The sequence below is a fragment of the Scyliorhinus canicula genome, chromosome 3 (genome assembly GCF_902713615.1).
Source record: "Scyliorhinus canicula chromosome 3, sScyCan1.1, whole genome shotgun sequence".
NCBI classification, from domain to species: domain Eukaryota; kingdom Metazoa; phylum Chordata; class Chondrichthyes; order Carcharhiniformes; family Scyliorhinidae; genus Scyliorhinus; species Scyliorhinus canicula.
The window spans coordinates 200,429,336-200,441,675 of record NC_052148.1 but is presented as its reverse complement, the minus strand read 5'-3'; the positions used below and the strand labels follow the sequence as shown (position 1 = coordinate 200,441,675).

General features: G+C 51.1%; 1 protein-coding gene across 7 annotated transcripts in view; it reads right to left on the bottom strand.

Annotated features, from left to right (window-relative positions):
- fam160a1a (family with sequence similarity 160 member A1a) overlaps positions 1-12,340 on the bottom strand; it is a 225,551-nt gene that overhangs the window by 105,140 nt on the left and 108,071 nt on the right. For all 7 annotated transcript variants that reach the window (XM_038791988.1, XM_038791989.1, XM_038791984.1 and 4 more), the window contains 2 exons: positions 11,219-11,450; positions 8,187-8,810 (listed from right to left, as the gene is read on the bottom strand). In XM_038791988.1, coding sequence (XP_038647916.1) covers positions 8,187-8,810; positions 11,219-11,320 — 726 coding nt within the window. In that variant the 5' untranslated portion in view covers positions 11,321-11,450. The remainder of the gene's footprint in view (positions 1-8,186; positions 8,811-11,218; positions 11,451-12,340) is intronic.

The window sequence follows — 12,340 nt, the reverse complement described above, 5'->3', positions numbered from 1 at the left end:
TGAAGGCAGATATCCTTGCCTTCACCTCACTGATTGCCTGGAGGTGAGTTCTGCTGGGGTGGAGGTCCTCTTCTCCGCCCAGCACCTCAGTGTGGTTGGATGACCTAATGGAATTCTTGTACCTGGAGAAAGTCAAGTACACCATTAGAGGGTCGTTTGAAGGAGATGGCAGCCATTAATGTCCTACTTTAAAGAATTAATCACCGTCAGTTACGAGGGGTGGGGGAGGGGGGTGCTTGTTGTTTTGTTTGTTTAGTTTGTCTTTTTGGTTGTCTTTCCTCTCATGGTGGATTGGGTGGATATGATTGTCTGGGGTTTTTGTTATCTTGGTTTTCTGCATCATCTGCTGTGGATAATATGGGTTTTGTTGTAAAATGTGTTGTAAAATGGAAAATCTGTAGTAGAAATATATATATTTTAAATGAATCTGGAGAGCTCCCTTCCATACCATTTTCAGTGGAATGTATAGCCCCCTTATAGGAGAAAGGGGGGGGGGGGGGTGTAAGAACCCTAGAATTCCCAAACCGACACTGCAAAGAGGAAAAGTCAAATGAGGCTTGGCCTTACCAAACCTACAATACTACCACTGGGCAGCAACGGCAGAAAGAGTGAGGGGATGGGTACAAGAACCCGACACAGATTGGGTACAAATGGAGGAGGCATCCTGTAAAGGAACGGTCCTCCTGGCCCTGGCTACAGCAGCACTCCCATCCTCCTCAACAAGATACACAACGAGCCCAGTGGTAGCGGCCACGCTGAGAACGTGGACCCAGTTGAGGCAGCACTTCGGGATAACTAAAATGGCCCCCATCTGCGGCAATCCCAGATTCCCCCAGCCATGCTAGATGCCACCTTCAAAAGATGGAGGCGGGACAGGGGCACACTGACGGGTCGGGGACTTTTACGTAGGGCGCAGACTGGTGACACTGGACGAACTGACGAGGAAGTGGAAAGTAGCAAAAGGACAGGAATTGAGACACCGCCAAGAAGCCAGAGTTTCACATGGGGAAGGAAAAGCCAATAAAAATATTTTCACGAGACTTCCGGTTGCGGCTATGACCAGCTAAGTCGCACGTTTGGCTGCTCCTGTTAGGAAGATGTTTTTGGGCCGATTGGAGGGCCCCTAACGGCGCTGGAACGGCAATTCCCGGTGGGGGAAGGTTCCCAGAGGAGAACCCCGAAAAATTTATGGTCGTCACCCGAAGTGGGGCAGGAAAAAAAGCGGCAGCAGCTCCCCGAAAAAAGCGGGGGAAGAAATCCAAAATGGCGGCCGGCGGCGCACCCGAGGACTGGAGGAAATGGGCGGAGGAGCAGCAGGCCGTTCTCCTGCGCTTCTTCACGGAGCTGAAAGTGGAGCTGCTGGAGTCGATGAACGCGACGACCACCAGGCTGATGGGGGCACAGGCGACCCAAGAGGCGTCAATTCGGGAGCTGCAGCAGGAGATGACTGTGAGGGAGGAGGAGGCCACGGTCCTCGTGGGAAAGGTGGAGGTGCACGAGGCACTCCACCTGAGATGGCAAAACCGATTGGAGGAGATGGATACCCGCATGAGGCGGAAAAACCTGAGGATCCTGGGCCTGGCAGAAGGGCTGGAGGGGTCGGACCTCCAGGGGTATGTGGCAGAAATGCTGGGCTCACTGATGGGGGCAGGGGCCGTCCCTTCGCCCCTGGAATTGGAGGAGGCCTACAGAGTAATGGCCAGGAAGCCAAGAGCAAACGAACCCCCGAGGGCGGTGCTGGTTCGGTTCCAGCGATTCAGTGACCGGGAGAGGGTGCTGAGGTGGGCCAAGAGAGAGAGGAGCAGCAAATGGGAGAACTCGACGGTGAGGATCTTTCAGGACTGGAGTGCGGAGGTGGCAAAGCGGCGGGCCCGGTTCAACCGGACGAAGGCGGTGCTGCATGCCAAGAGAATCAGATTCAGGATGCTGCAGCCAGCGCGCTTGTGGGTGACCTATAAGGACCAGCACCACTATTTCGAGTCCCCGGAGGAGGCGTGGGCCTTTGTCCAGGAAGAAAAGCTGGACTCGAACTAGAACCAGGGGATACTTGGCGGTCGTTGCCGCTCTGGTACTTTAAGCTGGACACGTGGCTTCCTTTTGGTTGGATTTTCACTTGGCCGTATTTTTGGACCCTTTTTGTTCTCTATACCAGTTTTTTCTCTCTTTTTTCTGTTATTTATAATGTTATGTTGGGGGGGCGGGGTGGGGGGGGGGGGGGGGGGAGTGCCGGGGGTATGTGTTTCTTGTGGGGTTTTTGGTTGTTTTGTATTTATCGGTGTGAGATCGGGGACGGGGGTGGAACTGAAGATGGAGGGGCGGGGAGGGGCAGGGCGAAAGCGCGGGCTTTCCTCTGGTTTCCCGCGCACGGGGCAGAGGAGGGAGGGGGGTGGGAGTAGGGGGCGTGGTCAGCAATGGCTCCCTTTCCCGCGCTGGAGCGGGGTCAAGGAGGGGTGGTAAGGGGGGGGACGTCCCCCAAGCCGGGAGGAGCCGGAGTGTGGCAGGGGCAGCCGGGTCAGCGTAAACCAGCTGACTTACGGAAGTACTATGGAGGATGCATCGCGGCTAGGAAGGGTCCTAGCCTGGGGGGGGAGGGGGGTGGGGGGGGGGGGGGGGAGGAAGGGAGGGGGGAAGGGGGGGGCCACCGGGTTGCTGCTGAAAAGGCCAGGGAGGAGAAGTTGAGGACTGGAGGGGTGGGGGGGGGGGGGCGCCACCGCCATGGGGAGCGGGTCAGAAAGGGAGGGCTGACTCGGGGCGAGCAGGAGACAGGATATGGCTAGTCGGCAGGGGAAAGGGGCGGGCTGCCCTTCGACCCGGCTGATCACTTGGAATGTGAGGGGGCTGAATGGGCCGGTCAAGAGAACGAGAGTAATCTCGCATTTGAAGGGACTGAAGGCGGATGTAGCAATGCTACAAGAGACCCATTTGAAGGTGGCGGACCAGGTCCGCCTGAGAAGGGGGTGGGTGGGACAGGTGTTCCACTCAGGACTGGACGTAAAGAACCGGGGGGTGGCGATCCTGGTAGGGAAGAGGGTGTCGTTCGTGGCGGCGGAGGTGGTGGCGGATAAAGAGGGTAGATATGTCATGGTGAAGGGTAGGCTGCAGGGGGAGAAAGTGGTGATGGTTAACGTGTATGCCCCGAACTGGGACGACGCTGGCTTCATGAGGCGTCTACTGGGCCTCATTCCGGACCTGGAGGCAGGGGGCCTGATCATGGGGGGGGACTTCAACACAGTGCTGGACCCCGTGTTGGACAGATCGAGTTCAAGGACGAGTAGGAGGCCGGCAGCGGCAGAAGTGTTAAAGGGGTTCATGGAGCAGATGGGAGGGGTGGACCCCTGGAGGTTTGGGAGGCCGAGGGCGAGGGAGTACTCCTTTTTCTCCCATGTCCACAGAGTCTATTCTAGAATTGACTTTTTTGTATTGAGCAGGGGACTGATCCCGAAAGTACGGGAAGTGGAGTACTCGGCCATAGCGGTCTCAGACCACGCGCCACACTGGGTAGATTTGGAAATGGGGGAGGTGCGAGACCAGCGTCCGCTGTGGCGCCTGGATGTGGGGTTGCTGGCGGATGAGGAGGTGTATAAGAGGGTCCGGAAGAGCATTGAAAGATATCTGGACATTAATGACACGGGGGAGGTGCAGGTGGGGATGGTATGGGAGGCCCTGAAGGCGGTGATCCGGGGGGAGCTGATCTCCATACGGGCACATAGGGAAAGGAGAGGGAGAGGCTGGTGGGGGAGCTTCTGGACGTGGATAGGAAATATGCGGAGGCACCAGAGGAGGGGCTGTTGGGGGAACGGCGTAGTTTGCAGGCTAAGTTTGACCTGTTGACCACCAGAAAGGCGGAGACACAGTGGAGAAGGGCACAGGGCGCGATTTATGAGTATGGGGAGAAGGCGAGTAGGATGTTGGCGCATCAGCTCCGCAAGCGGGATGCGGCTAGAGAAATTGGGGGAGTGAGGGAGAGGGGTGGGAACATAGTGCAGAAGGGGCCAGAAGTAAATGGGGTTTTCAGAGACTTCTATAAGGAGCTGTATCGGTCAGAGCCGCCGACGAGGGGGGGGGGGATGGAGGGCTTCTTGAACAAACTGAGGTTCCCCAAGGTCCAAGAGGAGCTGGTAGAGGGGCTGGGGGCGCAGATAGGGTTAGAGGAGCTAGTCAAGGGGATTGGGCATATGCAGTCGGGGAAGGCGCCGGGGCCAGACGGGTTCCCGGTGGAATTTTACAAAAAATATGCGGATTTGGTGGGCCCTGTGCTGGTGCGAGCCTTCAACGAGGCATGGGAGGGGGGGGCTCTGCCCCCGACAATGTCGCAGGCACTGATCTCTCTGATCTTGAAGCGGGACAAGGACCCCGTGCAGTGTGGGTCATATAGGCCTATCTCGCTCCTGAATGTAGACGCCAAGTTGCTGGCAAAGATCCTGGCTACCAGGATAGAGGATTGTGTGCCAGGGGTGATACACGAGGACCAGACGGGTTTTGTGAAAGGGCGGCAGCTTAATACGAACGTGCGGAGACTGCTAAACGTCATCATGATGCCGGCAGTGGAGGGTGAGGCGGAGATAGTGGTGGCATTGGACGCGGAGAAAGCATTTGATAGGGTGGAGTGGAAGTACCTGTGGGAGACGCTGGAACGGTTTGGATTTGGGGAGGGATTTATTAAATGGGTGAAGCTGCTCTATTCGGCCCCGACGGCAAGTGTAGTGACGAATGGTAGGAGATCGGAGTATTTTGGGCTCCACCGGGGGACCAGACAGGGGTGCCCCTTGTCCCCCCTGCTCTTCGCACTGGCAATTGAACCGTTGGCGATGGCACTGAGGGGCTCAGGGGGGTGGAGAGGGCTGACAAGGGGCGGGGAGGAGCACCGGGTATCGCTATACGCGGACGACCTGCTGCTATACGTGGCAGACCCAGAAGGGGGAATGCCGGAGGTGATGGAACTGCTAGCAGAATTCGGGGACTTTTCGGGGTACAAGCTAAACTTGGGTAAGAGTGAGGTATTTGTGATACACCCAGGGGACCAGGAAGAGGGAATCGGGAGACTCCCGTTGAAGAGAGCGGGAAAGAGTTTTAGATATTTAGGGGTGCAGGTGGCAAGGAACTGGGGGACTCTCCACAAGTTGAACTTCTCCAGGCTGGTGGAACAGATGGAGGAGGAATTTAAAAGGTGGGACATGGTGCCGCTGTCGCTGGCGGGCAGAGTGCATTCCGTTAAAATGACGGTCCTCCCGAGGTTTTTGTTTTTATTTCAGTGCTTGCCCATCTTCCTCCCTAGGGCCTTCTTCAAAAAGGTGACGAGCAGCATCATGAGCTACGTGTGGGCGCACGGCACCCCAAGGGTGAGGAGGGTCTTCTTGGAGCGGAGTAGGGAGAGTGGAGGGCTGGCATTACCCAACCTTTCAGGGTATTACTGGGCGGCTAATGTATCGATGGTGCGCAAGTGGATGATGGAAGGGGAGGGGGCAGCTTGGAAACGAATGGAGAGGGCGTCATGTGGCAACATAAGCCTGGGGGCCCTAGTAACGGCGCCATGGCCGCTCCCTCCCACGAGGTACACCACGAGCCCGGTGGTGGCGGCCACCCTCAAGATCTGGGGGCAGTGAAGGCGGCACAGGGGGGGAAGTGGGAGGTCTGATGGAGGCACCGTTAAGAGGGAACCATAGATTCAAAAGGGGAACATGGACGGGGGATTCCAGAGCTGGCACAGGGTGGGCATCAGGCAGCTGAAGGATCTGTTTGTAGATGGGAGGTTTGCGAGCCTGAGAGAGCTGGAGGAGAAATTCGGGCTCCCCCCGGGAAACGTGTTTAGACATTTGCAGGTGAAGGCATTTGCTAGACGCCAGGTGGAAGGGTTTCCCTTGCTCCCCAGCAGGGGGGCGAGCGATAGGGTGCTCTCGGGGGTCTGGGTCGGAGGGGGGAGGATATCGGACATATACAAAGTAATGCAGGAGGCTGAGGAGGCATCAGTAGAGGAGCTGAAAGCCAAGTGGGAGGGGGAGCTGGGAGAGCAGATAGAGGATGGGACATGGGCTGATGCCCTGGAGAGGGTTAATTCTTCCTCCTCGTGTGCGAGGCTTAGCCTCATTCAATTTAAGGTGCTACATAGAGCCCATATGACGGGGACAAGGATGAGTCGGTTCTTTGCGGGTGAGGACAGATGTGTCAGGTGTTCGGGAAGTCCAGCGAACCATGTCCATATGTTTTGGGCATGTCCGGCACTGGAGGAGTTCTGGAAGGGGGTGGCAAGGACGGTGTCGAGGGTGGTGGGATCCAGGGTCAAACCAGGATGGGGACTAGCGATCTTTGGGGTTGGGGTGGAGCCGGGGGTACAGGAGGCGAGAGAGGCCGGAGTACTGGCCTTTGCGTCCCTAGTGGCGCGAAGAAGGATACTGATACAGTGGAAGGACGCGAGGCCTCCAAGCGTGGAAACTTGGATTAACGACATGGCAAGCTTTATCCAGTTGGAAAGGGTCAAATTCGCCCTGAGAGGGTCGGTACAAGGGTTCTTCAGGCGGTGGCAGCCTTTCCTCGACTTTTTGGCTCAAAGATAGGGTGCAGAGGTCGCAGCAGCAGCAACCCGGGGGGGGGGGGGGGGGGGGGGGGAACAACGGGTGTGGTTGATTATTTAAGGTTGTAATGCGGGCAAATTTGTTCGCAGTTCATGTTTGATGTTAATTGTTGCTTTGTTTGTTTTTGGGGGGGAAGGGGGGAGGGACAGCGCGCGCGGGGGGTCGGGCGGGGGGGGGATATTTGTTAAGAGGGAATATTTTGTAATAGTCTATGGTTAGGTGGGGTAAATATTTTCATGTAAAAAATCTTTTCAATAAAAATTATTAAAAAAATAAATAAATAAATATTTTCCCAAAAGAAGACAAAGTAAGGAGATGGGGGGTCATTTGAGATGAACTCCACCCCCCCCCCCCCTATCATGAGTTTGGTGTGGGGTTAATAGAAATTTGAACTCTGTGGCAGACTTACTAAAAGACCACTGTTAAAACAATGGGCACATATATGGCAAATTAGGAAGCATTCCCTGTTTAATTTTTATCCCCTGCCCAGCCTACGCCCATCCATTAGGCAGAGTTAATAGAAAGGCCATATAGGAAATTGAAAGAGTCAGCCATTCAGCCCTTTGCGCCTGCTCAGCCATTCAATGAGATCTTGACCGTGGGCTTAATTTTCCTGCCTGCCCCTCATAACCTTGGATGCCCTTGTCAATTGAAAATCTGCCTGATTCAGCCAGCGGCCTCCACTACTCTGTGAGGCAGAGAATTCTAAACACTAAGCAGATCAAAGGAGAAATTTGTCCGTTCATTATAGACATTTACCCACAACAATGTTATTACGTAAATACATTCTAAAATGTACTGTACTGTATTACCAATTGTTGTTCTAATCTAAACAATATTTGCTCAGACCATTTGCTGTACTGATGTAATTCAAGAACAAATGTCTGAAACATAAGGGCACTTATGGTTGTGAGGGTAACATCAAAGGATTTATAGAAGATCTGCTTTATCATTTCCAGCAATCTTTTCTCGATATTTTGTGCCAATCCGACATCTCTAGGTACACAATTAGTATCCCTCCGTGCTTAGAGCCGAACTGTAAATCCACAAACTTCTTAATAAGAATTTGTCTCGCACTTTGACGCACGCCAGGGTTACTGTGTAAACCAGAATGGGTTTACTTTCATGGATAAAAGCCAGTTCATGGGCGGAATTAACCTCAAATACAATCGAGCTGTGAAGCTAATCAGATGACACATCCTGGTAGCGACAGCTACTTTAGAACAATTGTTTGCATTTAGAGAGTGATTGTAATATAGTAAGATATCTCGAGCGGCTTCCCAGGAGGGGATTTGGACAAATTTTGGCACTGTGCCAATAGTGAAAACATTAGGACAGGTGCCCAAAAGCTTCACAATCTGTATTTAGAGGAAATTCCTACTCATCCAGTACTGGTTGTCAGACAAGCAACCTGACCACACAGAGGCTACAGTGGGGTCAAGAGAGATGGTCCTCACCAAGCCCGATAAGCAGGTTGAGTGCAAATTTACAGAATTAGCAATGAAATTTCTACCAACAGCAATTATTCACAACAATTTATTATAATTCATATTGCAGTCGGTTCCTCTAATTCTAAGGAGCCATTACTACTCACACTAAATATATTTGAACACTCACCGGACAGAAGTATGTATTTTCCACAATATGTTTCGCCACATCACGTTCACCTGACATGGACATAATAAAGAGCAATGCATCTCGAGCCTGTTGTCCCACTCCTCCCTCGCGGTGAATGAAGGGAATCAGCAGGGAGAAGATGAGGAAGTTTGTTGCTCCCTGGTCTTCACTCGTGTGGAAAAAGAGTTCCAGGATGGAAGGGTCCTTGGAAAGGATGGAACAGAGCTGATTAAGCAGCAAAACCAGTTCAGTTTCCACAGAGGGAGTAGCAGCCCCAGAGCACACGCTCAACATCATCATTAAAGGCTTCAGGATTGGCTTGTGGTGCAGCACGGGCTGGTGACATTGGGTGACCAACATTTCATACATTTTTATCTGCTCGATCTTCATTTCATCTGTGAACTGCCTCCGGAGGCTCCACAGAAAGAGTTTCTCCATGACGTTTTCGGTCACCACAAACTCCAGAATGGGACCCATGGCAGCATCGTCAGCTCGCTCCTCAATCAACAGAAAAATCATGTGCTCAACATAATTCTGGACAGCACTCGCTTCATCCGGAGGGATAGCCCCGTGTTTTGCACTGGCATTCTTCAGCGGGTCGTGTCTTTCCAAAATCTTTACCACCTGTGCAGGAATTAAGGTTTGCTGAAATTAGTTACATCGCAACAGATTAACCTGCAGTTTTAAATCTCAATTAGGGCAGCAACTCAAGAGTTCCGTACACCAGGGATAGGGAGGAGCGGAGGGAAAATAAAAATCAATGGATGTGTTTAATTCTGTAAGAAGTCTTACAACACCAGGTTACAGTCCAACGGATTTATTTGGAATCACTAGCTTTCGGAGCGCATTTAATTCTGATTGCTGTCCAGTGAGTTCGGTTTTGGAAAGTGCATGTAATATATAATTGGGTGAGGGTAGGTCAGGTTGAATTAATTATTGTGTAATGCAGATGACACCGTCATGCTGTGTGTCAAAGACAGCTTTTCAAACCAGAAGATACAGCATAATGACCAATTGCTTCTTCATCTCAAGGCCTCAAAATCATTGGATATTGACTCATTTTCTCCTCTTATTTCCAGGGGCACTGAAGCTAAGAGTAGCACAGTGACAATAAACCAGATGATATAAACAAACTTAAGAGCAGAAATAGGAGTCAAATGTGACACCACCCAGATCCTGTAGTTCAGCCTACTGGATAAACAGCACAAAGTATCAAGGAAAACCATCCAGTCTAACATGTTTGTTTTGAAATACAGGTTGGCATAGGAGAGAAAAGCTGGGTCACAAAACACTTGTTACAGAAGACAAAGTAAACAAAGACCATTATCAGTTGGTACGGATACATGTTGGAAATTCATCACGGGTCAAATTCGGCATTGAGGTCCTGAACAGTCTGATGAACCAAATGTGCCAGAAAAATAAATGTGGGAAGGGACCAGAACAAAGAATTCTCATGCATAAATTTCTCATGCAATGGCAGGTACAGACAGGCTACCATGGTGGCATCATTTATTTGAACAAAGTGGCTGCAGTCAAAGCTGATCTTCACTGTCCGTGCGGAGTTTGCACATTATCCCCGTGTTTGTGTGGGTCTCACCCCCACAACCCAAAGATGTGCAGAGTAGGTGGATTGGCCACGCGATATTGCCCCTTAATTGGAAAAAAACTAGGTACTGTAAATTTAAAATTGATTTTAAAAAAACAAAGCTGTTGGTTGTGAGAACAAGTTTAACCAGGCAGGGAATGATGGTTTGGGATAGGTTGGGCCTCAGTTCAACGAAGAGCAGAAAGCTCCCAGACTTTGCAGGTAGGGAATGGAGGGGGAAGAGGGATTGGAAGTCCATGATGAAGAGGAATCTGTTCAGGCAAGTAACTGAAAATGAGTGGCAGAGGGAATTGGAAGAGTTGCAGATGTAGATCGCGAGAGATTAGACAAGGGGGGAAATGAGTTGAGGTAAGACATCATAGAATCTCATAGTGCCCCAGTTGTAAACAGCCTGTCTCCTTCCAAAGACCTAGAACTGCCCTTGTAGCAAAGGGAATTCTAGAACACAAAATGTGTAACTTGGGAGCAGGTAGGAAGTGAACATTTAAAACTTTTGAACCCTAACCTCAAAGTGACCAATACCAAATTTAACAGAAGTCGGACAAGGGGTGAACAATTTAAGTATGCTAATGAAACTGGCAACTTCCTGTTCTGTAGGTCTTGGGAAACCTGGCAGCTGAAGCGAGACTGGCAGCGACGGGGGAGAAGGCAACTGCCTTTACAGCACTCCTCATGAGCAGGCAGGAATTCCTCCCCAGCATTCCCCCCCCCCCCCCCCCCCCCCCCCAATCTCCCAGGGTTGGGAATCGGTCCACCCAAAATCGGGGATCAGAATCTCACCCTACACCCCACCTTGAATCAGCGTCCAGATACAACGCTGATTCAATACAATGCAGATACAACACAGGCCTGTTCTGCAGTGCTCCAATTGCAACCCAAGCCTCCGGCAGCATGGTAGAATAGTGGTTAGCACTGCTGCCTCACAGCTCCAGGGTCCCGGATTCAATTCCGGCCTCAGGTGACTGTGATGTTTGCACTTTCTCCCCGTGTCTGCATGGATTTCTACGGGTGCTCCGGTTTCCTCCCACAGTCCAAAGATGTGCAGGTTAGATGGATTGACCATGCTAAATTGTCTCTTAATGTCCAAAAGGTTAAGTGGGGTTGCAAGTCTAGGGAGGAGGCGTGGGCTTAAGTGGGGTGCTCTTTCCAAAGGGCCGGTGCAGAATCGATGGGCCGAATGGCCTCCTACTGCACTGTAAATTCTATGATTTTACCAATGAGGCTGACTTGAAGCGCAGAACCTGCCACGGTCAAATGACACAGTGGAAACTTTACAACATGTGTGGAAACCCAGGCAGCCGCCTACCTACAGAGCCTGCCCCTGTTAACAGCCTGGCCGTCATTTCAATCTGCTCTTGTCTCATGGAACTTACTGCTTCCCATTTATATATGTTATATAATTTTGTTGATGCACAGACAAACTTACGTGGGCCCAGTGGTTTTTAAACACAATGGTGCAGGTTTCCGAGTCCACACCAGAGAGACTCGGGACCTGTTGATTCCCTTTGTTAATGGCAGCTGAGGCCATGTCATTGACCAGAGCTCTTTTAGACCATATCAGATGGAGGCCGGCAGGTAATATTCAATCCTTTTCCGCAATCTCACAGTTCCAACCACCATGCTGACCAAAGGCTGTCTCGTTTGTGACTTGCATTAACCTAGAAAAGATTAAAACAATGTAAGAACACTGTCAAATCCATTTATTGAAGAGAAATGTAGTTGATTATTTTAGATCATGGTCCATGGTTACCATTCTCCTGTCTTTGTAACTTGTTTTTCAAAACTGTTGATACACAGCAAGGGAGGGAAATGTAAAAGAAAGCTTTAAACTCTGCAGAAAGTGACTTAATTATTGTAAAAGTTTGCTGAGTTAAGTGCTACTTACACCTTGTCGGCTCCAACCTTACACCGAAAGGAATTTATTCTTCACCTTTAATACTACCGCACCCAGCACCTTGAAGCTCCCTTCCAGCCACAATTGGTTATGCAGGTTAATTGGGCTGTTTCATGGGTGATTTTACGTTCAGTATAATGTTCATTAGTTTATGTGGAAACTTGGGCACAATTTCACCTTGGTCAGATGGGCACATTTGACACAATTTTCAGACTCCACCTACCGAGCTAATGAACAGCCAAGGTCTAAAAGTAATTAGGTAGCACGGTACAAAAGCCAGAATGGTGGTAAGATAAGGTTGGGGAGGGGGAAAAAAAGGGGGACAAGAGAGAAAGAGAAAGAGATGGTGGAATAGAAAAAAATGGGCAAAGAGAAAGAGAGAAGATGAGAGCAAGGTGGGGGTGGAGCATTTGGTCAATCTCAGGAAAGGTAGAGTGGAAAGATTTGCTGGGTGGAAGATGGAAGGGATAAGTGGGTTAGAGCGCGTATCAGCAGGCTATTTGATTGTGTGGGGCATCATATAGCTCAATCCTACCCTTCACTTCATGTCAATACACATATTCTAACAGGCATCATGGGTTGGCAAATATAAGTGGGCATTGTGGTGCTATGATTTGCATAGCTGTCTGCCATTGGTGCAGAACACCGGCTTAC